The sequence below is a fragment of the Agelaius phoeniceus genome, chromosome 5 (assembly GCF_051311805.1).
Source record: "Agelaius phoeniceus isolate bAgePho1 chromosome 5, bAgePho1.hap1, whole genome shotgun sequence".
Classification (NCBI taxonomy): domain Eukaryota; kingdom Metazoa; phylum Chordata; class Aves; order Passeriformes; family Icteridae; genus Agelaius; species Agelaius phoeniceus.
This window is the reverse complement of record NC_135269.1, coordinates 27,251,378-27,278,941: the sequence shown is the minus strand read 5'-3', so window position 1 is coordinate 27,278,941 and position 27,564 is coordinate 27,251,378. Positions and strand designations below refer to the sequence as shown.

Here is a 27,564-nt window from a genome sequence, read left to right as displayed (position 1 = left end):
AAACAAAAAACCCTCAAAACTTCAAGCTAAAGTGGGAAAACCTACAGAGTTGCCACCTAATTATCTTCAAAAATGATACTGGTCTTTAAGCACTTCCCAAAGCTTAAGCTGTGAGTCTGTTTTACATAAAACAAGGCCATGTTCTCTCAGTCTCTCTCAAACCTGTCTGGTTTTCCTTTTCCCTTCCATTGCTCTGAGCATGGACTCAGTTCAGCTAAATTGTTTAAAGTGTCTGATGGAAGGAGAAAGGAGGTGATTTGGGCTGTTTGGCTTTTTTTCCTTTTCTAAACTTAATTAAGACTCTTTTTTGTTTGTTTGTTTGTTTCCTTTGGAAGCAGAGTAGAATTAATGACTGGGGAGATTTTTCTAAACATACTTGTAACCCAAATGGCTCTACAGTTCTTTAAATAAACCCCCAGTATTGTCTCAGGATGTGCTGCAGTCCTTTAGTAATCTGAGTTTTTTAACAAGCCCTGATATTTTTTTCCATGGAAGGAATGTTGCCTTCTCTTCTTGCTTTTTCAGAAGCCCAAGCAGTTCAAGAGGCTGGTATACAGCTGTTGTGGAGTTTCCTGTGTATGACAGAAAGCAAAAAGCTAAAAATCAACAGTTTCTTCCTTTTAATTTTGGGATTGTCCCACTTTCTTTTAGCAAACTCAACTAATTACCAATGAGCAAGTGAAAACTTAGATTTCCACAGTGAACAGTTTCCTTTCCAAAGAGATACTGAATGATTGTGTATCCCACAATTAACCCCATATTTACCATCATCAAGGTACCTGAGGTACCTTGACCAGTCTTCATGAGCAGCAGTCTCTGCAAGTGGTAAATACAGCTAAAATACCACTCATTAAACCTATACTGGATATGAAATCTTTGCTGTCCTCACCCTTTACTTGTTTCATCACTGCTGTGGCTGGCAGGTATCAGTGACAGTCTGCATCTGATGCATGAAGCTGTAGTGTCACTTCCAGGCTCTTTCACAGAGTCCCCAGATGCCCTCTGTGTGTCTATCCTCTTTGTTTAAATGGCATAACCTTGGATTCAGGGAGTGCCTTCTGCTACTCTGCTTCTGCCACTGTAGCACTTGGTGCCCTGGCCTCTTCCAGAGCAACAAAAAGCAACCATCATTAAACTAATTGCTGGTAATAAAGGGCACCATTATTCTCATTTGGTTTTGGCTCACCTTTTTCCAGACATACATCTCGCTGCTTATTCTGGAACTGGGACCTCAACACTTGTGATTGGCAAAGATGTGCTGTGGGCTATAGTAGAGAAGCCACAAAAACCCAAAACACTCGCATGGCTTCTGCAGCATGGTAAAACAGGAAGGGCAGAAAGCTGCAGAGCAAAAGTGTGAGACCTTGAAAGTGAAAAAGCCAGTGTAATTAAAAGGTCAGTTCCTGGCATTAACTGAAGTGAGACAAAGGAGAGGGAAGGATCCCCCACAATAGATTTTAATTATTTTTGTCATTACAGATGTTCCCTGTTCTTAACTGTTGGCATTTCTTCATTGTTTTTGATTCCTCACAAAAGAAGGACACTTGTCCGTGACCAATTTTATGTCAGCAAAAATGTTTTTGGAGTTCTTCTGAAGTACTGTTAAGTGATGGTCACCAATGAGCATTAATCTATGATTTTCCTGTAAATACTGCTGTTGATTCAAATAAGACTGGACTGATCATCTTCCTGGAAATATGCACTCTTTTCCTCAGACTCTCTTCTTGGAACTATTGAAAGAATTGAGAGTCAGAGTTTTCATGAAACCGCAAGATGTGGCTCTCTCCAACCAAAAATAAGAAATAGTTTGCAAATAACTTTTAAATTCAGCTTTTCAGCTGTTTGATGTGGACTGGATTTTACCTATGCCATCCAGGGACTGCGAGATGTTGCTGTGCTTGGAGTACAGAAAAGAAAAGAGGGTTCAGTTGTCTGCAATTTAAAATATGCTATTTAATGAGCAAGGTTAAGGTAACCTTCAGATACTGTGTTGATCCCAACAGGAAAGGTTGCCACTCCTTGTGCCACTGCCAGCTCTGTTGCTGGCTCAGAGGTGACTAATGCTGGCTTACAGAGGTACTTCCCATGAGAGCCTCACTGAGTGGCACAGGGGCTGGGGACCAGGCTGCAGAGTCTGGCTGGCCACTGGAGGCTGGATGGTGAGAAGGTTGCATTTCATCACTTACATTAGGGATATCTTTCTTGTTCTTTCCTGGTAACCTCACCTCCTTATTTCAGGCTCTTCTTGAAGGCTTATTTCATGTTTTCAGTCTTCTAATTAAGCCTCACCCTTGTCATTTTTCCCTAGTGAAGTTTTTGTCTGTCATGATGTGTTCATTCAGAATTAATACAAATTAACATGATGTTCGAGTCTTGATTTAGCCTTCACCAATACCATGGGGTTTTTGCCATTTGTTTGGATTTCTTCCATTCTGCTTTTAGGCCTAATTTGGGTTGTTAACTTCTCTGGGGTGGGGTTGCTCTTTCTAATAAACTGAACAATTATATGATTACCTGCACAATATTTTTCATGATTTTTTTATGTAACTGCCAGTGTTGGACATTTCCACCAATTATAAAGGAGTGTTAGAGAATGAATAAATTATTTTTAAAACTTCTTGCAGTGTATTTGTGTAGCAAATCTGAGTTTAGATAATGCAATCTTTGTGTTTGTGCCTGGTTTTTGAGATAGATGTCTGGAAGCGGAAACTTCTCTGATAACTAAAATTTCATAGTAGTAATAGAAATTGGTTTTGCATTATTACTTTCCAGGTGTCCTTTCAGAACCAATGAGTTCTCCAGTGCAAGAGGCAGATGTGTCACCTTATGCACAGTACAACAATGTGCCATTTCCTCAAGTTCAGCCTCAGATCTCGTCGCCACCTTATTACTCCAACCTAGGCTTCTACCCTCCACAGCATGAGGAATGGTACTCCCCTGGGATGTATGAACTCAGGAGGTTACCCTCAGAGACCTTTTTCACAAGGGAGACAGAGATAATGGACATCCCTGCAGCCAAAAAGCCTAGACTGGGTCACTCCACGGGAAGAGTGAAAGGAGAAGAGCTCTGTGTGGTCTGTGGTGACAAAGCCTCTGGGTATCACTATAATGCCCTGACTTGTGAAGGATGCAAAGGTAGGATGAAATCAGCTAAGAGGCACAGCAGCTACTCAGGTTTTTTGGGTTTGGTTTTTTGTTGTTGTTGTTCTGTGGGTTTTTTTTTTACTTTTCTTGTTAATTTTATCCAAATCGTTAAACATACTAGAGATTTGCATTTGGAGCCTGTGTACCCTGTTCTGCATTTCCCCCAGGGCAGACTGGCAGTGTCTTCTACCATTGCCCTATGGTTATACAGCATAACAGGCCAACCTCCAGCTCTTGAGCACCATTAGCTTTTGGTGAACTGAAGCCTGAGGCTTTCTCTGGAGACTGGCAGCCTGGCTCTGCTCTCTGTGGAAGCTGCTCATGCCATTCTCTGCCTCTGGAAGGAACATGACCATGGAGGCCCCTGGGAGCTGAGTGCTAGGCTGCCCTAGAAAATAGCTAAAACCAGCCCAAGTGCCTCAGGTAGTATGCATTGAAGGGAAGTAAAAGCTGTCAACCCCCACCTGCAGGCTGCTCCCAGGGACTCTCTTTCCCCCAGCTCCCAAAGGATATGATGGGCGTCATCAGGTTTGTGAAATTAAAGGATTTCTAGTTCTGTACTTTCTTCTCAGGGTAGCCCCTATCTGTAGGGAGGGAGCTTCTTCAGGAGAAGGTTTTATCTGTAGGACAAATATCTTGCTTCTTAGAAGAATATTATTCACATAATATTATCAGGATAAATGTGATGTAGAAAATCATTACTGTCATGGTAAACATGATTGTCAGATATTTTAGCAGAGAGGGACAAGAGATTATGTCAACTATCATACCTGAAGAAGTATAATATACCTGTGACAAGGCTGAGGTACATTATGGCCAGAAAAATAGTGCCCCATTTTTTCATCCTGTTCTGTGAATAAATATTTCAATAAAATTTCTGTTTTATGGATAAAGACTAAAGCATGGTCACTACCAAATTACTAAAATATCTTAATGTGGAATTCACTGTTATAGAGAGTGGACCTGGACCTAATGTGTGCTTTATCTATCACAGAATCATTTGTGAGGGAAAAACAGATCACAAGATTCAAACACTCGAAACATGAATACAGTCAAGGCTCACACAGTTTATTTCAATAATTCCAATAAATAAGAGATTCATTTATTTCTGCTGTCTGAGTGAATAGTCTCTGAGACAAAAACTGTGAATTAACTCATATTAATGCTGTCATTATAAACCAGGTTAAACTCAATTTTGATGTGACAATTCCAAGTAATGATACTGTTAAATTAATTCTGTTAGTAAGCTGTTCCTCCTCTTTATTAACTGCAGTATTTAATGTGTGAGAAACTTTTCAAAGACTTAAAATTACAAACTTTGAATTTTGTATAGAATGTTTCTGGAAGAGAGGTTAAAGCTATCAGGTAAATATTCAGACTAAAACCCATGGTGAAAGGAAAAGTGCATCCACTTCCCTACTGATTCAGTTTGAATCACTCTATGTAACCATAATTTTACTGCTTTATTGGGATAATCTATTTTATATTTTTGTTCTGTTTCATGACTGCAACATCAATTACAAAGAATAGTACCCTTGATCAAACATAGTAAAAGTTGAATTACTTAAAGATAATGGATTCTGTTTCTACAATAAATTTTAAAGGTGACTAAAGTACCAGCTGATTCAGTAAAGAGATGTGCTGAGGACAGTAATTCTGTCTGACAAGGCAGAGCAGATACTATGTTTTCTAGATCTCTTGATCATTCTTGTTGTCTGTGGAGTTTTTCACATGGGTATACATTATCTTCAAAGCATGGAGACCAAAATTATGCTCGGCACTTCAGTTGTGCTCTTATCAGTGCAGTATAATAACCACCTCACGTGTCTGTGTCTTGAACCTCAGTATGAGATTATCCCTTCTTTTTGCAACAAGACTGCTAATTCATGCTCAATGTGTGTCCAAAATAATATGCAGGTCCCTTTCTAGTGCTCACCTTGGAGCACCTCTGCTCCATTGATGCAGTGGATGTTCTTATTCAAAGGAAGAAGCTTTGCACATATTTTTATGGGATTCAATCCTCTGTGATGAATATGTTAATTTTTTTATTATTTCTTTCATGGGTAATGTATTCCATTCTCTTTGGTTTTCTTTCTTGTGCAGATGAAACAATATTAGGATCTTATCTATTGTCCTTATGAGAATATTCATCTGAAGATATTGGCAGGAGTATATATTGATATATATATATTTCTTAATATATTGTCATCCATAAACAAATATGTATGAACTATTTCATTGGTATTTTACATAATATTTACAGCACAAGGAGCAATACACTATGTTTAAACTTGCTACTGTGGAGACCATTTCTGAAACAATCTTTGCAGACTAACATCAAAGACATTCTAGTACAGCCTCAGCCTGGACAGTTATACTGGGTTTTAAGGGCCATTTTTAGGTGTTACAGGACAAGTGTGACATAATGTTGTGCTTGTTTAATTAAGCCACAGAATGAGTTTGGTTGAAACAAAAAGTGCCCATCTTTGAGATCCCTTTCAACCCCAGCCATTCTGTGACTCTATGAAAAGCTAGTTACACATCCCCTCCATGCAGGCTTGCAGTAGGAATTTTTGCAGTATTCAAACCACTCCTGTGCTGCTTGATGTGTCTCACACCAGACTAGAATTCTTCTTGCAGAAAGGGTCCTGCTTTAATCTTCTCCTTACACTAACACCCACCATGGGGGCATGGGGCAAAAGAATGCCAGAAGATGTCTTGATGGTCTGACAGAGCAGAGCAGGTGCTTTGTTAGCAACTGTGAATTTCAAAAACTTTTAAATTTAAAACCCTTCAGAGTGCCAAACAGAGATATTTCCAAAGCTTCCATCCAATCTTTTTACAGCTTCCCTCCTTCAACTTTCATAATTTCCATGAGAAAAAATCAGCTTCAGTAACATTGGAGCAGCTCTACCATAATTAATCATATTCATGACTATCTCAGAGCAAAGCAAATTCAACATTTCCAGCCAACATGAGCTTTTTGTAATTTGGCGAGATCAGATAAAAATTAGACTGTGCCAGAAAAACCTTCAGCTTTTGGGATTGCTAACCCTTTGTTAGTTTAACCTATGTTGTTTCAGACTTACCTTTAAATTTTAGTAAAACTCTTCCTGTTATAGAAAGTCACATATCCGGCAGTGTAAATTCATTTTGAATTAGTAGTGGATAATATATACAGAAATTTCATTCATACCAAAAGCTAATTTCCAAATTAGTTATGAAGAAGTCTGTTCAAAAAGACAATGATTCAAGAGTCACTTCACAGAAAACTGAAGCAAGAATAGGGTTAAAACTAGTGTTTGCCAAAAAGAAAAAAATTATTTTGCTTTTCATTTCAGATCATTTCACCTTTGTTTTGAAGAGAAAGTATTTGACTGCTAGAATATTGTTGGTTCCTGGCTTTTGCATCCATATTTTTGCCCTTTTCTTTCTTGTATATCTTAAATAAATTATTTATCAATTTTTTTCTTTCTTCCATCATGAAGTAAATGCACACCTTGTGAATAGGTTAAGTGATAAAGTCATCAATCAGTCTTAGAATGTTATAAATATTGGTGCAGAGCTTTTCAGTGTTTACTACTAAATAATGTATCATAAACAATACGATTTTAAATTTGCAAATAAAACAATCAATTTTATAAAGCAGATGCAGTTGCCTTTAACTGACAGTGAGAACTTACAGCTTAAATCCAGGCTTTTTTTCCTTCCCTGACCAGTAAATGGCAATGTATTAAAACCATGTGAGTGATGAATAAAAATAATGCCTGGGGCTTCTGGAGGCTCCAAGTAATCTGCATTTCAAAAGAGACTGATGCCAGTCAACTGTATTTGTTTGAAAAGCAGCCAATAAGACACACAGCATGGAAGAGATTTCAAGCAGGAATTACTGAAGATTCAGAGAAATGCCAGATTTTTGGGACCAGGTAGTGGAATTGTTTTACTGGTTGCTACACAGCAGTGCATGGACGAGATTAGGCAACTATAAAACCATGGGGCAAATTTGGGAAATTGTCATCTGACAATGCATGATCCTTCAAACACACAGACAATTCTTTAGATTCACAACTGAATGTGCTTTATGATTTGATTATGGGAGACTGGCTCTTATCTGGTCCTTCTTTTAATGCATTAGAGTGTCAGGTTGGAAAACAATAGTTTTATTGTGCCAGGCAGTGGTGATAAGAAAGCAAAAGCTTTTTGAATAGCTCTGGTTAATATAAATGTACACAGAGCTCTAGTTTGAAGTACAGTATAATCAGTGATGTGGCAGCAGAAGCTCCCAGGAGTTTATTTGAGAAACCTGCCCTCACATGGGGAGGAAAACTGATTCCCACTGTAGCTGATGCTAAATAGTTTCTGCCATGTGAAGGGCAATGTAAGCAGATTATAATGGCACAGTGACTAACACTAAAAATTCAGGAAACATTGACAGCAAAGATTCTGTTGCTTTGCGATGACCCTTATTTAATCACATTTATTATCTTGTCTACCCCATGTTTTGCCCACAGTGCCGCTCTCACAGATGGGCAGCAACCAAATAGGAGGTTTGAACAGACTTAGGAAGGGTCCTCTCAATTTTTTGTATCAGTTGCTATTTGCAGCTATAACTGTGCAATTTTTGAGTGAATACAGTGACAATACCAGTAGAACTACCTGTGCAGGTGAAATTAGGTGACTACTTAACTCATCAAGTGGACAGTACTTAGTGAATAAGGCTGGAGGATCTTGTAAACAGGGGCGGAGGCCACATGTACAATAGGCAGGTACAGTGCAACTTCCTTATTAAACTTGGGGGTGGGTGAGCAGAGCAGTATGTGGAGCTTCTGTTGCTCCCAGGAGCAGGGGGAAGGGTGAAGAATTACTCATCTCTCTTTCTGCACATTCTGTACATTCTGCACATTCTGCACCTCAAGAGACTTAACAGACTAGCATTTTTTTTCACTGGCTATTTGTATGGTATCACCCTACGGCTCTAGTGCTGGTGCTCAGCCTGCTACAGGCAGGTTTCAGATTTGGGTCTGAATTTTCCCAAAATTCACAGTTACAAGACTTTACTTTGGACTAATGTCGAGTGCTTGGGCTCATTTTAAAAATTATATAACTTGAATACAGTTGTCAGTACAAGTATCAAGATTTTAGTCATCCAGGCACTGACATAAATTGTTGATCTGGCAGAACATGCGTCATTTCAGTGCAGATGGAGGTGAACTTCACCTTGATGACTTTACTTCTGAGTGTTTTCTTTCATCTATGTCACTGCTGTTTTGTGCAGGATTCTTCAGAAGAAGCATCACAAAAAATGCAGTATACAAGTGTAAAAATGGAGGCAACTGTGAGATGGACATGTACATGAGGAGAAAATGCCAGGAGTGTCGTCTAAGGAAATGCAAGCAGATGGGCATGTTGGCTGAATGTATGTATACAGGTATTTGCATCATGCAGGCAGAGAGTGCATTAAATACTGGATTTACTTGAGTGGTCTGGGTTTGACAGTAAAGTTATAAAAGATGTCATTTGGCAGGTGGAAGGTGTATGAAAGAAGATGCTGTGCCTGTGCATCAAACCCTGTTGAAAGACAAATGCACTTTTAAACAATGGGATTTAACTGGTGGTCAGGGATATGAGGGCATAAGAGGTGAGCAAATGGTGAAGGAAGGCCAGTCCTGCACTGGATGACAGCTCTTAGTCTGCTTGAGTGGGAAGGAGCAGGGGAAGTGGGTCTGTGGGAGACTCCCCAGGAGTCAGGGTTTTGCAGTGTTATGGAAGCCAGAGCAGGAAAAAAAAAAAAAGCCTGGCGTTTTTCTTTCCTCCTCTTTCTGGGGCTCCCCCAGTCAAGTTCTTGCTGGCCAAGTGAAAGTTTTGGCACATACACAATGCCATTTTCAAGAAAAGAGCGGGAGTGTTGCTAGCAGGAAGTTTCTGTGGACTTGCCAAATGTATGTTCCCAGACCTCACCCAGCAATCAGGCAAAGCCGGGTAAGGGCTGGCCCTTTTTTATAGTCTCATTAGCTTTCCTCATGGTGCTACAGGCACACAGGTAGAACTCATGGACACATAGGTCTCCAGAAATGAACCCAATGGATTTTAATAATGTTGCACAGTAAAGCAAATATTCTATTCAGACTGACAGTTTATAAATTTTATTGAGCTTCAAGCTGGATAACTTAGAACAATGGGGATATTGAAGTACAACTTTGAACATGTTTAAAGCTTCTCTTTGAGTTATTGCACTATTTTTGTAAGCCTGCTCCTGTAAACACTCTGTAAACATCTGCTCCTTTGCCTTCCATGAATAAGACTACAATTTATTCTTCTTGATGGCTCCAGTCACTTTAGCATACACGTATGTGTGAAATCAATTTAGGTTCATACAGGAAATTAATCTACTTGGAATTTTTAATATATTTCTATCCTTCAATCTGATCAGAAGATGCTATAGTAACTGTTGGTTATATGAGAAACAATAAGCTCCATCAATATTTCGAAGGTGTTGCCAGCATAATGTAATTAATCTTTCATTCTGCAAATTGAACAGGCTGCAAAGATCCTGAGATAGGACATATTCTTGTGCAATACATAAATATATGAGCAGACCCCACTTCGATGGAAGAACCAATGCATTCTGCGTTGTCAAAGGAAAAATAATTCCCCTGTGGAGCTCACCTCTGATCCATTGCTTCAAAATTTTGAGAATTCAAAATAGCTTGAGTCACTCAGTGCAGCAAAAAACCCAACAACCCACTGCTGAAAAAATAAAACCAGGTCAGTGTAAATAATACTGACTGGGACCACATGAAACTTTTATGCTGGCCTATCATTTTCACAAGCTGGCATAGGGGAAATAAAAGCCAGTGGGTGCTGCTGCCATTTGACTCCCTCTCTGCAATGGAAACACGGGGTATCTTGTGTTGCTCATGACTTAACCATAAGTGTGCTCTAATGCACTGCAATGAGGATGTTTGGCAAGGCACCATTTAATGGCTTTAAAGTAGGAGTGCGTTGTATAATTGCTTTTTGTTCAAGGCAATCTAGGACAGTAAAACATGAAACTTCTGGTAGTATAGGGCATTTATTTGAAAAAATATGACTAGGAAATAAAAGGTTACCTTGAACTTTGTTTCACTTACTCATTTTGTAGGATTGTAATTGCAAGCTCTGGGGATTCTTTTTTCTTTCCCTCTGAACAAGGAGCTAAAGTATTATAAATATTTATGGCACAGCTACTCAACAATCTTTCTCCTGCCCTTTATGTGCAAACTACAGACAGACCAAAATTACTACCCATCAATTTCAGTCATTTGCTGTCATTTGGATCTAAACTGCAAGTTTCTTGGGTGAAATGTCTACCTAGGGAAGACCCAGGTTCTGCCACTCTTCTGGAATTTAATACCCCTTGAAACCTAGCTATCTCTGAGCTAAAAAGTGATGTCCTGTCTCACACACAAGTTTTTCATATGACTTAAATGGGAGCCAGAATAAGATATCAAGGTAATACTTAGTAGCAAGAAGCATGAGGAAAATCTGTCTTAATACTTAAGGTAATGTAAAGCAAATATTCCCTAGAAAGGCAATAGACCAGAACCTAAGCTGGTGGAAAACAGCACAAGCCCATTAACAGCACCAAAGGATGCACTGAATAATTTAGAAAAAGAAATCTATGGTGCTGTGTGGCACCACAAATTACATGGCTCGATACCAATTATTATCTCTATCATTCCCATTCCCTCCTTTCAAGGTATTCTTTGCAGGTCTTATTTTAATCATGTAAATTTCCTCTTCTCTCAGCAGTTCAGGTAGGTCATTTTATATAGGGCTTAAACAGGAAATTAAAAACATTCACAACGAGATTCACTGGTTTCATGGTATCTTCCTCCACATCATATACTCGCTGAATGGGCCTCTTTTCCTGCTCTGCATTTTTAAAGGTGAAGAATGGGAAGAATACTTGAGAGAAAAAAAAGAAAGAAAGAGAGGAAAGAGAGAAAGAAAGAGAGAGAGAGAGAGAAAGAAAGAAAGAAAGAAAGAAAGAAAGAAAGAAAGAAAGAAAGAAAGAAAGAAAGAAAGAAAGAAAGAAAGAAAGAAAGAAAGAAAGAAAAAGAAGTCCTATGCTTAAAATAAATAGGTTTGTTTTTAGATGAATACTTAGGTGTTTACTTGTTCATTTGTGACTTCTGACTGTCTTCCACAGATTGTGTAGGGTACCTATTGTTCCCTTCTTTTGTTGGAACGAGAAAATGGATAGTTTTTAGGACATCCAAACAAGGATGCTTCCTGGTTCAAAGTACTGAAATGTAGTCTAGAACAAAAAAAAAAAAAAAAAAAAAAAAGAAAAAATCCCATACCACAAATTCAAAAATCATTTTTTGCAAGTGAAGCTCTATAATCAAATCACGGCTTTATGCACTTCTCTAATACAATGAAAAGTAAAATAACAAGACCAGCTGGGTAACTTCTTAAATGCATTTTAAAGGTATTTTGCCAGTCTGAGTTACTTCTGAGTTTACGTTTTCAGCTTTGGTCTACCTGTGTAGGGAGGTACTAAAGGCTAAAGCCTGGGCATGCCCTCTTCTGTGTGGACTTTCTTTCCAAAAATTGTGCACAACAGACCTAATATTGCTTGAGGATTATTGAAAATATCCAATGCCCTTCGTGTAAGAACAGCTGCACCTCCAGCACTGTTTTGGATCAAAGCAAAAGAACATTACTTTGATGACAGTCTTCCAGTTGTTCCTATTTTTTTGCACTTTGGTTCAGGTCTTGGAGCACAGGAAAGGCTTTTCTCTTCTATAAAACTGAAACAAATACAGTATACTTTCAGCACTAATAGGCTTTTTTGCCTGTAAGAATAGATTAGACCTGGTCCAAAGCAAGACCCCTGACATGCTCGGTGTGTGGATTCTGGGCCAACAAAGCCAACTGTTTTCCTCTGCAGATAAGCTCCATGTGGGGTAGACCACACATAGTGTGTGCCTAGCTTGTCTCAGTAGGATCACATCCAAAGATAGTGACACGTTCAGGAGATGATCTGCTCAGGTAAGAGGGGTGTTGGTGTAAAGGGCATTCATGGGCATGTCTAAGTAAAGTACCTCTTCAGTACCTCAGGCATATATCAATCCAATTGCTTTGTGTTGCATTATGTGTCCTAGGTCTCTTAACAGAGATACAGTGCAAGTCAAAAAGGCTACGGAAAAATGTGAAGCAGCCCCCAGATCAGACAGTCAGTGAAGACAACGAAGGCCATGATGTGAAACAAGTAACTTCTACAACTAAAATATATAGGGTAAGAGAATTCTTGTAATAGCTCATTACTATAAGGTGATATGATTTTTGTTAAGTGCATCTAGTACAGTGAATAAAGGGTATTGAAAACCCTCTGGAGCTGCCTGTGTTGATTAAAACTCTATCTTCAACTAAGTCAAGGAAATACCTTGAGTGTAGATGCAGTTCTGATATTTTTAGTCAAAACCCTGTAAAGCATCTGTAAGATCCATGCAGTATCTTTTCTGTGGTACCTATATCACATACATTGAGGTGTGATATTAAAACTTGAACACACCTAGTCATTTGCTAATCATTTCCTTATTTCTGATAATTAACCACACAAACCTATGCAGTTTAAAAACATTATACACCTCTCTTCTGTACACTACAGTGACAAGAAAACCTCTTATGTCCTTAGTCTCCAAATGGTGAGAAATGGATATATAGCTTTTGCCTAAAGCAAGCGATGCTACATCTTCACTATGACTGCATTTCATGATGGGCTTTTTTTTTTTTTTGCCAGTATAGGAGAAGGTAGAACTTTCCCCAGAGCAGCAGAAACTTCTTGATTATATTATGGATTCATACAGTAAACAACAAATACCCCAGGAGGTGTCAAAAAAACTAGTAAGTATATTGACAAATTCATTTTTGAAACACTGATAATGAAGTTGAGGATTCCAAGGCAAAAAACATAGTCAGCACAAGTAGATGTAGTAAGTAGAGCAAACTGTGGGCTTACACTTTAAGTATGCTGAAAGTGGGGAAGAATCTTTCCCATTCAGTCAAAAATTAGACCACATCTTAAGAAACTTAAATGTTAAGAAAAATCTTTCAACTGTAGGATAAGACTCTTATGATCAAATCTAACCTTTGCTGATTGGAGCTTTGTTTTTTCCATTTTCAGTGTAGGCAATGATTTGAATTTGACTTGCTGTCAAGCTTCTTTTCCTGTAAAGACATCAGTCTGGAATCTTGAAAATATTTTCTAGAGTAAAAAGACACTGTCTACTTCTTATGCTGCCTTCCAAAATACTTGGTTTTGACAACATTGGAGACAAATTACAGTGTTTGGTGGAGCTCTTGCCTGGTCCAATCCAGCAGTTATTGTATTTTATGCTTCTAAATAGGAAATGTCAGTGAAAATTAACAGATTTTGTTTGGTTTGATTTTCAACAGTTGAATGAGGAATTCAGCGCTGAAGGAAATTTTCTGATTTTAACAGAAATGGCCACCAGTCATGTGCAGGTTCTTGTGGAATTCACTAAAAAACTACCAGGTATATCCAGGGTGTTGGGGAAATATTTGTTATTGCAATGCTTACATGCCTTTCTGCTGCCTTTTGGAAAGATTTGCATATGTTTTAAAGACTATTTAAAAAATGCCTGATCCTTCTACACAGATCCTTCTATCTGTTTAGATATTGTATAAAGTAAAGGTGCTTTGTGGTCAGAAGAATAGTAGACTGAACAATCCAAACTGCTACTCCAAGATGTGGCACCCTTTAGCTATTGACAGAGAAAATGCTCAGAGAAAGGATTGTGTCTGTAGAGAGATTTTATTTTTATATATTGCTGCAGTGCCAAATAGTCTGCCTCTAAATTACCACTAACACTTGCTAGACTCTGCTTGACTCCCTTTGCTGCTTTTCTAGCTATGCTTCTAGGTTATAACACCCACTGAATTGTGAGTCCCACACAAGAACTTTCTCTAGCTGGTGGCACCAATATTTATGGTCCTTGCCTAGTGTGTTATGGACAAGTACTGAAAATCTGAGTTTATTAGCATTTTTTTAACTCTCAAGTTCATGTTGCCTCAAGACTGAACACTGGGCATATGGTAGAGGTCCCTTTAACTAAGGAAGGTGCATTGTAACACTGAAAGCAGCATGGCAGTGGGAAAGGAGTGTAGAGAGCTCTGGTGGAAACACAACAGATGATGTTATGGAGCAACATCAGGTTAGATAAAATTCTCACTATTTGTTATGCCCCACTACCCTTTGCTGATCCTCTAAAATACCATGAACACTGAAATACATGTGTAATCCTCATAAAATCTGGGGAGGTTCAAATTAGTGTCATGTGCTGAAGTCCAGTTTTGAATGTCTGCAGCAATTAGCAAGCCTACTGACACCAGCATCAAGGTTATGCAGATGTGTGGCACCTCACATGCAGGAATTGCAGGACAGAAAGAAGTGGGAGCTGTTTCTGCTGCTGTCTGATTTGTCTATAATGTGTCCTCAGGCTTCCAAACCCTTGATCATGAAGACCAGATTGCTTTGCTGAAGGGCTCAGCAGTAGAAGCCATGTTCCTCCGCTCAGCTGAGATCTTCAGCAGGAAACTTCCCTCGGGACACACTGTCCTTCTAGAAGAGAGAATTCGCAATAGTGGTAGGTACCTTGTTCAATGAGGCAAAACCAAACCACACCATTCCACTTCTGTGTCAGTATTTGGCCCTTGGGAAGCTGGTAAGATTGTTTAGTAGCATTGAGACAGATTTATCTGAATGTTCTTTACACTAACTAGAACAAATCTAACTGAGCCTCAAGTCTGAAGTTCATAGGGTAAAGGATTCTTTACAAGTACCTTGCAACTTTTATGAATAATGCTACATCAAATAAACCTAGTGCATGTCTTCAGTGATAAGAATGAAAGAATGATGAAGAAGAGCTACTACCATTTCAAATTGTTCACATAAAGTATTGGTAATTATGCTTTCAAAGACAATCCCCATAAGCAGAAAAGAAAAAAATATTGTAGGATGTTAGTGAAGATGACTGAAGGCAAGCACCTATTCTTAGGGTTGTTCTGGTAAAATTGAATCACACTGAACAAGGTCCATAGAAGAATTATAAATACAGCAGGTTTTGAGTATGTTTTTTTCTTCTTAAAGTCCATTGAAAGCTCAGTGACTCTGATAAGTTCACTGGTTCTAGACATAAAACGTAATAATTTTGAAAAGCCAAATGGGGCTAGATATTGTTTGTTCCTTATAGCAGAAGTTGTGTTGTACATTATTATGTATTCTTTGTGCTCCACCAATACAATACTGAATGTTTGCTTTTTTTGGTATTGACCAGCAGGCTTTATCCAACCCTCAGATACCTATCAATGAATATTCAAAGGGATCAACAATTCTGAATGAGAGAGTCAGTCTATAGATTCTGCCTTCTGACTTTCCTTTTTAAGGATCAGAAGGAGAAGAGACATGTAACCTTAATATTGGTCATGGGAATGGGCTTGAACTCAGTTCAGAAACTACTACTGATGTAGGCAAAATTAAGCCAATATTTACATAGTTGATCCACTGAAAAGGTTCAGAAAACTTGAGAATAATTCACTAGCTGAACATATGTATTTATTTTGGCTTGGCACACTCATGTATAATTAGTAGTTTTTTCTATTTCTTTCATTTTCATTGATTATAAGAGGGTACTATTTGATGGACTGGAAACAGTGATTTCCAGAGTGATATGAACAACTTCTGGTCCAGGTTCTGCAGGCAGAGAAGTATGCCAAGAAGGTCAGATATGTTTCCTGGAAACTGTAATGAGTTGTCACAGATCCAAATGTCTTCATTAAGAGATTTTTTTACTGGATTATAACCCAAATTTTTGATAAAAATAGGTTTTGGAGAAATGAATCCATATGGCAACATGATTACTGAAAACTTCTCTAATCTGTACAATGAGTATGAAGCTTCTTTGTTCCAGGTATCAACTATTCATTAAAAAAAAAAGCAAAAAACCAAACCCAAAAGCAAGAAATACTTTAATCCAGAACATTGCATAAGCCCTTATGTCATACCAATAATTTTCCTTAGTCATAATGTAAAAATATTCTGTTCATTTTCTGCAGCTATGGTATCCAGATGAGATGCAATATTATATTTTACAAGTTTGTGCTTGGCTTCATGATAATACAACTGGCTGGAATACTACGTTGTATCCTGCCTCAGTATTATTTACCTGTTATGTTGCAGATTTTAAAAAACCACATTTTGTATAGAACAATTTAGAAGAAATTTGTGTAGAAATTTCAAGACAAGTAACAAATGTGGTATGTTTCCTGCAATTCTTTTTTTTTTTTCTGTGGGGAAAAACTCCAGGGTAAATTAAAAGCAAACTCTTAGAACAAAAACCTGGGCTGAATAGTTCCCAAAAAATGAAACACAATAACTTTTTAAACCTGTACGCATGTATAAATACAAATGTGTAACTTCTTGCTCTTGGAAGAAGCTTTCTAAAATATCTTTCCTCAAGCCAGGATCAAGTTGAAGACATAAGAGGAAATTCTGATGTTAGAACTTCCCCCCCATGTATTACAAAAGGATAATGTATTATCCAGCTTACTGCTTCTGACTGCATTTTTTCCTTCTATTAATAGCCAGAATAAAAGAACTCATATATTTTATTTCTTTACTTAGTGCAAAGTCAAACCTACTTTAAAAGATTTTCCTTTGCTGCATTTAATGGGGCTGTGACAATAAAAAAAGCAGCTTGTAAATATTTGCATTTCTAGTTTAATTACTGCTACTGGACCTATTTAACTTTTAAATAAACTAAACTTTGAAATAGTTTTAAAATATCTACTACAGAAATAGCTTATTTTTGCAGTTTAAATACTCATTATTTTCATGTGTCAAAGTTTAAACAAAATGATAGAAAGGCATCCAAATTCTTCTGTTATCATTGTTTACAGATACAACTTTCAATAATATTTCAATACTCTGTAATATAAATTATAGTAAAATAAAATATTACAAGTATTCAATATTAAAAATATTAAATATTATGCAGTTCACACCCCTGAATGTCATAGAACTCAACACCAGGGCTCTAGGTTTCACGGTAGCCTGTACCAAATGTGACATTAGAGTAGAAATGTAAACAATCTTTTCCAGTCTTAACCAGTAAGGACAAATGCTACTAAAAGCTGCAGCTGCCCATTATCGTGTTATAGACTGGTCCAAGAGACAAGACTGGCCAGAAGAGATTAAACTCCTCTTTTTCCATATGCCTCACTGGAAAACAAACAAATAAACACAGAAACAAAAAAGGCTAAATGCAGCAAACTGAAACATATGAAGACAGCAGAGAGCATCAGAAGAAATTCAGTGATGGCTGAGTGGGAGCTTGAAAATCAAGATTATAGGTAACAAATGAAAAAATAGCATCAGGATTATTTATGGCTCCTAGTGAGGTCCTAAATATTGTCATGCCAGCAGCCATAAATTATTGCTGTTAGTCAGAATTTCTGTCTGTATATTTTTAGGTACAGACTAATGTCTGAATATCAGAAGTTCTATTGTCAAGCTTTGATGCCTGTATCCATAAAATCAGGGAGGGTGGTGGTGATTCTGCCTAAAAGTCACAAGCTGTCCAGTATTCTGTCACCTGCCACCATGTCCACTTTGAAGCTGCTCTCATCTATTAATATTTATGTCTTCTCTGCTCTGCCTGTACGGAATTTTTGGGGTTTTTTTTTCCTGATAAAGAAGTCAGAGATCTGGTGGTGATGACCTTTGAGCATTATCAGCATTCATTTTCATTCTCATGCTGATGAGGCATACTTTTATTTCTCAGCTTGTGCATATTGATCAAGTCCTGCTGCACCTCAGAGAATGCCTTGGTTGAGCCCTGATGGTCTTTCTCTGTAAGCCATTAGGAAAATTCTTGCATTATGGGCTCCTGTGACTGAAATCCTCTCCTACACACCCTAATATTGAGACTTAATGAGAAATACAGACTTTTTAAATTTAATGTTACTGAGATTTGTTGCCATTTACTCATCTTATTTGGTGCTTCACTATGCATATACCATATGTGATTGACTCATTCTGTGAAAGGCTGACATTCTAGTAATTTAATGCTTAGTGTTTTTCTGTTATTTTGAAAGTAAATTCTCCCCATTATTGAGCAGTACACTATTTTTAAAAAACAGAGCTGAGATACAGAAATTTTTCTCTGTGAGTATTTGTAGTTTTGCTAAAGATACCAGGTTTCAGTAGTCATGAAAAGATAGAGATTTTTATTTCATCACTTTACTCTACAGAGCAGTTCTAGGAATTTGAGTATTGGGAAATAAAATACTGATATTGACAGAAAGGGAAGAATCTGGACCCAAATTTTAAGTTGGCAGCAGGAGCTCTGACATTGTGAAACACACTGTTGTCTTCCTGGATGGGTTACAGGTGCTGAAGTACACTCAGATCCAAGGGAAAAAAAGAAATAGCCGCACTTTCAAAGCACTGGCAAGAGGCCACCTCCTGCCATCGAATGTGGGATACAAAGTTCCCACTGATTTGGATAAGAGGCTCCTGCAACCAAAAGCAAAGTTTGATATTGGAGCATGGATACTGAATAACTTCCATTGCCCTTGTCTTTTATAATTTGGTTATTAGTACTGAGCAAGGGTAGCGCTTCAAACCCCCCTTGTGCTGGGGTTTGTGCAGAGGAACAAAATGATCTTCACTGACGTGTCCAAAGTGTCTAACCCTCCAAATGGTCATGTGCATCCTCGTGGAAGGAGACACATCAGCCTGTGACTCAAGGCAAAACTGGCACACTGCCCAAAACATTAAGAGATTTTGACCACTCTACATTGCAAAATATAGGAAAGAGCTTTTCTGTCCACACACCTTTCCTGCACAATCTACCACACCGAATCATCCGGTTCTAGGTACCTGAACCACAATTAAAGTTGCTAAAATTATTTAAATCATATCTACACAATAGATCTACACCCATGGAAGCAAAACAGATGTTAGGAACCCAATCTCTTTCCTTCTGCATAAGTGTGTTTCTTCAGGCCAAAAGCATTTTTAGACTGTGCCTATGAAGACTAGCTGAAGGCACTGCAGATGCTGCTACTGTGGGCCAGACCACATTTCTCTCTTGACTCTTGACTCAGGCCACTGCTAAAGGAGGGTATGTGGAAAGGTCATTTGCACCCTCCTTACAGGCTTGGTTTGGTTTTTTGTTTTTTTGGGTTTTTTTAACTGGGGTTTTTTTTTGGGTTGGGGGGTTTAAACTAAGGTTTCTTTGCTTGCAATTATGACTTAACAGAGGTCCTATAGATTGCTTTAAAGAAGAGGGGGGTTTGGTACTTGGTTGTGAGTTCTGCTCAACACATGCTAAGTCTCATTTAAGCTGGCCATTTAACCCCTACAAGACAACAGCAGACAGAAAAGAATATGCCCATGCTCTGGTGTGTCTTCTCTCCTGGCTAGATTTTCCCCTGGTTTGGCACTCAGCATCACAGGCGTGAATTTGGTCAGTGTTTAAAGCACCATTTATGCATTTGAATAGCTCAGAAGGGAGAGCTAATAAGCAGCATGAAAAACAATGCTGGTAGATGGAATAATGTGAAAGATAAAATATAAGTTTGAGTAATTAGAATATTTTATTTGCATAAAGCAGCTACTAATATACCCTTGGATTCATATTCACTAATGTTTAAATGTTTATAAAGAAAAAATGATCTCTATCTATATTAATAACACAGTGTTAGTTACTGTTAATTAGCATTTACTCTCAAGCTTTCTTCTTGCAATAGATTAATTATTCAGTTTTGCAACACAGCCAAAGTAGAAGAGAGAATGCTGCCTCAAAAAGCTGGCAATACTGACCTGATATCACAGGAAATACACATATTCCAGAATTATGTTAAACAGATAATTATTCAGGGCCTGAAACTGCAAACCTTATGATATCAGGTATCAGTCATCTTACCTTTAAAGAGTAATCATAGCCACAAAACTCTAAAAAAGACAAGATCTAAAGTAATGCTGTGCCTTGAACTACAGATGGGCATGAACTTGTGCAAGTAAGGGATGTGAATGAATAATGTTAATGGGTTTAAATCTGCTCTAGTTTGATGCTGCAAAGCTGCACTCAGTACAGCTTATATTTCCCAGTGACCACACTTGGATTTACAGCCAGACATGCATGAACACAACACAACAAAATAATTAAATGATCTGCAGCACCTTCTGCAGGTGTCTGAGCTGGGTAAGGTAGGAATTTGTACAACACAGAAAGATGCCCAATGGCATGTGAAGGATCAGCATGTTCTTACTGCTGTAATGCTGCCTGAAACAAGGTTTTTGAAACCTTTTTGAAGAAAGTTAGGAAGGAGGCACTATTAGCAGTGACCAGGAAGCTCTGCCTGCCTGACAGCACTGTGCAGGGCTCTCATCTGATCTAAATATAGAAATATAGAAGGTAAGGCAGAACTAACTTTTCTGTTCTCAATGAAGCCAGAAATATAATTTCTTTTTTTTTTTTTTTTTACTTTTGAGCTATAACTTTGAGGTATGACTTTGGGAAAATCATGTAACTCACTTCTTCTCTAGCCTTTCCATTTACAAGCACCAAATCACCTTTAATTCTTGTTCTGATAATCTGAAGTGGCAACATCTCATACAGTAGCTAGGAAAAAAAAGTAAGAACTATAAACATCTGTTTCCTGTGTTTCCTCGTTTTTTGGGTTTTTTTTTTTTCTTTCTGTTGGAGCTTATTAAAGCCAAACCGAAGCTTTTACAATCACATTAGAGAACAGCTCCCTCTTGTGACAGAAAAGCAATTTGTGTGACGTGCATGCCGGAAGATGAACTAATAGCAGGGAAACTTCAGCATAGGTGGGATGACAGCAAAACTACTAAGAGAAAAGATTCCATTATTCTAGTTCCAAAATTGCTCATTTTTCACGGATTTTTTTCATAATTGTCTTGTGACATATATCAGTTTAAAGATTTTGAAGTTCTGTTCTCCCTTGGAAAAGTGGTAAATCCCTTGCATTGCTCAAACATACCTTTATAATTCCCTTTCATCTCTATGGTTTTATTTCTTTGTTTGCAGTACACTGATGCAGAGTTCTCTGCAGTAATTTCATTTGCTTTCACATCTATACTCATTTTTTGCTTTACCCTTCCATACTTAATGTTACCTTAGAAGCTGTCTGGGCAGGGATTGTTTCACTATATGCTTAGGCATTGTTTGGAGCAGTGAGGATGTGAATTTAGGTCCTCACTAGCTTTTCCATATCCTGCTTGCTAGCACCATTTTCATCCTACTTCTGCTATACAAACAATAGAATTTGAGGAGTTTGGGGTCACCAAAAGCAATAAATCAATCTAGCTGAAAGCTAGCCTGACCTTCAAAAGAAAAAAGAGAAAAAACCTTCAAATTATGAATATGAGAAACAAATGGGAGTCAGCCACAGCCCACTTCCTACCATTTCTTGTTTCCTGTCAAGATGATTATGCCCAGCAGCACAATACCTTGCACAGAGACTTCTAAAAATATCAACTTTGTCTTAGACTTTTCTCATGTTGCTGCTGAGCTACTCATTTCCATGAAAGGAATTAATTTGCTCTGCTTTAGGGCCCAGCTTTTCACTTCTTTTTTTTCTACTTTCATGCAAACTTTAAGACTTTGGTGTTCCATATATATGTGCTACTTACATATATAAGGAACCTTGGCATTTCAAACCACCTGAGAGGGAGACAGGGGGTCCCCAAAAGTTAGCAATAACAAGTATTCAAAATTCTAAGTAGTTAATACTGATGACTAACAGCATAACCCTGCAGCACATTAGATGCTATGACTATTGTTTGCCCTGAAAGAAGGGCCAGCTGTGTTACTAACTTCTAAAGGACAAGCTGACCCACATCATATATATCCCTTTAATTGACTTAGTAGTATTGAACTCATCAAGGAAACAAGATTTGTGGCTTGTAGTCTGAAGTGAACATAGGTTGCTCGTGTCATGTGTTTAAAAACATGACTCAGCTGTGAAATAAACCACACCCTACAAGATGATTCCTTCACTGTTGGGACGCATAACTATTCCACTGCTTGAAGTAAATTCACTGTCACAGCAAAATGTGACTGTTTCATAGTTGAGTCAAGTGACTTCATGTTTCCTTTCTTTAGGTTCCACATGCTGAGTTTCAGTTTGAATTGTGCCTACTGGGGGCACTCCAAACCGCACTAGTCCTGGACTTTAGCTTGTTGTTGTACACAACACTCAAACCCACATTCATTCACATGGTTTCCAAAGGAAGTTATAAAGACTTCTCCTAGAACAGCTCAAAATTAAGATTAAATCTACAAGAGATCCTGTGGCCCTCACCTGTGGGAACCGAGGAGGTTCCCATCCTTTTAGCCAAGGAAGGCCAAAAGGTTCTTGCTGCAGAACCACTGGTTTGGATGTCCACACTGCTTCAGAGCTGCAAGCAGCCACTGACAATAGTTTAGTGTCTGCTCTGAGTGACTCACATATCATTTAAAAAAGGAATAATTTTGATGTCACAGAACTTCTCTTTTACACCAAAGAGTAGGATGGAGTACATCTGTAATTCAAGGCTAACTTAGAACATTGTGACCTGATGACAAAGTCAGGCTTCTGCTGATGGTGAATCACATGATCATATTCTTAAATAGGCCTGGATTTTAGCTATTTTTGGCTCTGTATTTTATAATACATTATTTTATGCTTTAAGGTAGTAGTAGTTGCAAGCAAGTTGATCTTGGACTGCAGGTAATCCTAGACCTAATGAAAGTTTCAGGCTACATAAAAGGAGTAATTAAGTGTCTTTATGGAGAAAACTGAAGCAACTGCCCAAGGCAGTTTGCTGTAGAGTTGGGCTGGAATTAAACCATACACCCTGAGAGGTTTCCACATAACTAATGCAGAGACAGGGAACACAGGGTCTGCTTCCCAAAGAGGATTATCAACAGACAAGGAAACCACCTATGAGACTTGTCCTGAAGATCCAGATGGACAAACCTGCAGAGTGAAATGAATTGTTTGAAAAAAAGACTTTGAAACCATGCAAAAAGAAATTGCCAGTGTTTGCCTATGTCTAGTTTGCTCTGGAAAACAAGGATGTGCTTGCACTTCTGTAACTAATTGTCTTGCATCATGATTTCTGTAGTAGCTTTCTCCCACCAAGACAGTCAATATGAAATATGAAATAATTGCTGTGTAGCAATAAACCAGAATGCTTCAATAATTAAGACATACTATAACTATTTTTTCATTCTCACAGGTATCTCAGATGAATTCATAACTCCCATGTTTAATTTTTATAAAAGCATTGGAGAGCTGAAGATGACACAGGAAGAATATGCACTGCTCACAGCCATAGTTATCCTGTCTCCAGGTAACTTCTCATCCAGAATTAAATATTAGTGGTTCTGGAAAGAAAGCATGAGGAGCAGATGTGAGATTTGTAAAAACTTACATTCTGCATGGAGTAAGTCAATGTGCATGCTCATTATGTACATTCAATTGTTAAACCAGAAAAAAGCACAGAAATGCAAACTCCAAATGTCCTGCTACACCATTTGGTTTTGAATACAAGGAAGAAACTGCTTAAATAACGTTCTTTTAAAAATTACATGTAACTCTTCACTGCTTAGCAAAACAGGCTTCTTCCTTCAGAAAACCCCAAATGTGGCTTCATAAGCACATTACCCCTGACCACTGTGGAATGCTACTTATTTTAAAGGGGAATTGGGAAACCCTATAACTTAGAATAACTAAGAGTATGGCAATGGAGGTCTTCAGAATTTATCGGGAGGTTTCCAAACCAGGTTTCATGAAAGATGGGAAGGTGAAGCATTTCCATCACTCTTTGAGTCACTGTGTCTCAGGAAATTTTTTTACACCAAAAATCTCATCCTTCTCTTCTCCTCCCAATCCAAATATTCAAACACATTTCCATATGAACAAAATAAAATACAAGTATTTTCTAACAAGGAAATTTAATCTGAGGATGAAGATGTTTGATTTCCCCCTGGTGACCTGCTTTTACACTCTTCTTCTGGCTAAATTCCCCAGTACTACACCTCCAAGAATTTAGGGTGTTCAGCTTTTGAAATGCATTTTATGACATACTCTGGTGCAGAACCAGAGTATGGAGGGATTGACAGAACTCCAGTGAAATGTTGCAGAGTTAAAACAGTTCCGTTTTTAAGAAGGTTAAAAATTTTCTCTAGCTAGAAGTGGGAAGCTAACATGAAAACCCTAAGTTTATGCACAAATAGAGCATTAAACATTTTTATTTCATATTAATTTGAAAATAAATATTCTTTGTAGGTATGAATATCAGTGGCCAGTGTGAATATTTGAATATTTTTATTTTAACTTTTCAGTGTAAATAATTGCAATGTATAAGGGCATATATTTGCTAATCACTTATTTTCTTTAAAACCATAATCAGATCGACAATATATAAAGGACAGAGATTCTGTGGAAAGGCTTCAAGAACCACTGCTGGATATTCTACAAAAAGTCTGCAAACTTCACCACCCAGATAACCCTCAACACTTTGCATGCCTCCTGGGCCGTCTCACAGAATTACGGACATTTAACCATCACCACGCAGAGATGCTGATGTCATGGAGAGTGAATGATCACAAATTCACACCTCTTCTCTGTGAGATCTGGGATGTGCAGTGATGGATACTTCTTTATTTTATTTTAGGAGAAATATCTTTTTAAAGGACCACATAGCACTTATTTTCATAGAGAAGTTCCCACGGTGCATTATATTTTCTTTACTGCATTTTTATGCCATGGATTCATAAAAGTCATTTTGTCCACTATACACAGAATATTGTATAGCTATCAGACCCTCACACGTGAGTATAACTTTTTCTGTATTTATACCCCTTGACCAGAAAGAGCCCACCAGCTCTTCAGAGGAACCCAATTAATTCCTGCTGCAATTAAGTTGATTGCAGTAACTGTTCCTCTGTAAGGAAAAGGGGAAATTTAAGTTTCCATTCATAATTTTTCATTGCAGTGTTTTTTTGTTCTTTACCTCTGACAAAGAATATATTCCAGATTGTTACAGTAATAAACCAGCTGAAATGGTTAATGTCAGTCATTTGCTGTTCAACTCTGAAATGCGTTCATGTTAAGGTACACAAGATATTATTTCTTCACAAGATGAAAAATTATGTAATGGAGAAAAACCACATACACACAAACTCTTTTAATGATATAACATGTAACTTCAATTGCAATATTATTTTGAAGTAAAAATTATAGCGTATCTTCACTTTGTGAGAGTGTGTCACAGGTTATTTTGCTTTATGACTCAGATTGCTTGTGCTTAATACCTCTCAGAAATACCATCGGCAGCACCCCTGGGACAGGTAAGCGTATCTGGATGCCGTGCGCGGGCGTGCGGATGCCGCCGGGGGCTGCAGGCAGGATGGGGGGGACTCTTCGTGCGGGGCTCCGCTCCCAGCGACGGGGGCAGCGCTGTGCCGAGCGCTGCGGGCAGCACGCCCGGCTCCCAGCGCCCGGGGCTGCAGGCGGGCCGTGTCCCAGCCCGAAGGCGATGTCCCAGCCCGGGGCCGTGTCCCAGCCCGAAGGCGATGTCCCAGCCCGGGGCCCGTGTCGCACCTCGGAGGCGGTGTCAGAGCCCTGGGGCCGTGTCCCAGCCCGCGGCCGCTGTCCCGGGAGCGGGGCGGTGCCGCGGCTCCGGGCCAGGTGCGGCGGGCACGGCCCCGCCCCCGGCGCCGATTGGCGCTTTCGAAAGGAGCGGCCGGCGCGGCGGCGCCCGCTGCGCTGTGAGAGCACGGAACAGCACAGCCCGGCACGGCACAGGACGGCACGGCAGAGCAAAGCACGGCGCGGCGGAGCAAGGGACGGCGCGGCAGAGCGGTGGGTGTGACAGCAGCCCGCACCGGGGGGTGGCGGTGGCCCGGCCCCGGCCCGCGGCGGAGCTGAGGGGGCTGAGGGGCCGGGCGGGCAGCGGGGCGCTGAGGCGGAGCCCCGCTCTCCGCGGTGCCCCGGGCGCGCAGCTCCGGAGCGGCGGCGCTCGGGGGGTCCCGAGCTGCAGGGGCAGCGCTGGGAACGCGCTGAGAGTCCCGCGTGTCGGGGAGCCCCGGCAGAGCCCGGTGCTGGGCGGAGCCGCTCGCTGCCATCGGCCCGGTCACACGTCCAGCGGTAGCAGTTCATCCAGCGTCTCAGTCACGGATGTCGGAAGGGAAGTGCCTCGAAACTTACCCTGGGGAAGGGAGAGGGGAGAGCTTTTGCATAACCGCCTTCAAACCAGTATCTCCTGTGCCCTACGCAGGCGTTTGAGGATGCAGTGCTGTTTCTGTAGGAAATTTGCCCCAGTGCTCTTGGCTAAAACACTCATTCATTTTGCTTAATAAGCCAAAAAGCGTCTGGCTCCTTTCTTTGCCCAAAAGCTGGCCGTGTTCCAGGGATGCTGTGTGTCACCTTTGGCATAGTACCAGATCAAGACATGGGAAAAAGTACATGTATTCCTTTGGGAGCTATAAGGCAAACTGGCCTATGCATTTGAAATTGTACTGGGTGGATCTTTCAGAATAATGCATGATTCTATATTTAAATCATAATAAACTACTCCTGACTGTGGCCAGCCAGCAGCCTGCTGAATGGGCATCGAAAAATGCTTTGCTGGAAGAAGTGTGGGTTAGAAATGGGAGGGAGAGAAGAATTTACCTGTGTATGTGAGGGAGCAGCTGGGGCAGTGTGTCTGGTGTTAACCAGCCTCTGCCCAAACTGGATGCTCCTGTGGGAAAGCAGCCGTCTGCATGTCTCCTGCGGAGATGGCAGCTGTTGAGACGAAGTGCTCCTCCCTGATTTCGAGTGGGTTTCTCTGCTCTGACAGGTGTACCCGGGCCCTTTGTTGCCATTTGGTAGGGGAGAGCGTGCTCACTGCCTCTGTTTGTGTGCACTTCATGGACAGGTGTGGAGAGGCAGTATCTGGGGAGAACAGTCAGCGTGCTTTAATGTAAGGAGTTGGTTGCCGCCTTAAAGCCCATCACCCCGGACTGACCAGTCTGGTTCTTTCTCTTTCGTGCCTCTGAGGCCTCCCCAGGGAAGCAGAGCTCCTGCTGACTCAGTAATGCAACAAAAAGGCTCTGAAATTGCTGTAGTGATGGAGAAGCACTCCGTTCAGTCTCTTGTGCCTACCCCTTTTCTTTTGCGTGTTGGTAGATTTGTCTAAAAAAAATCTTGACTATCCTGTAGTATGTTTCAACAGATACTGACATGACAGCTTCTTTCATTTCGGTCTGTTTATAAACAAGAGTTTCAGTAGGCACTGTCAAGACTAAGCCAGTTGCTCTGGGTTAGACTGTTGTGACTACCTTTGGGTGT

At 39.5% G+C, this 27,564-nt stretch overlaps 1 protein-coding gene across 3 annotated transcripts in view; it reads left to right on the top strand.

Moving 5' to 3' along the window:
* The window catches only part of NR1H4 (nuclear receptor subfamily 1 group H member 4), a 30,194-nt gene extending 5,315 nt beyond the window's left edge, over positions 1-24,879 (top strand). Inside the window, exons 2-9 of one of the 3 annotated variants that reach the window (XM_077178003.1) lie at positions 2,773-3,135; positions 8,420-8,560; positions 12,294-12,427; positions 12,937-13,035; positions 13,588-13,687; positions 14,652-14,798; positions 23,465-23,578; positions 24,641-24,879. In XM_077178003.1, the coding sequence (XP_077034118.1) occupies positions 2,773-3,135; positions 8,420-8,560; positions 12,294-12,427; positions 12,937-13,035; positions 13,588-13,687; positions 14,652-14,798; positions 23,465-23,578; positions 24,641-24,879 (1,337 nt within the window). Of the gene's footprint in view, positions 1-2,772; positions 3,136-8,419; positions 8,573-12,293; positions 12,428-12,936; positions 13,036-13,587; positions 13,688-14,651; positions 14,799-23,464; positions 23,579-24,640 lie in introns of all 3 variants that reach the window. The other 2 variants (XM_054632024.2, XM_054632025.2) reach the window with 2 other exon arrangements.
* The last annotated feature ends 2,685 nt before the right edge of the window (positions 24,880-27,564 follow it).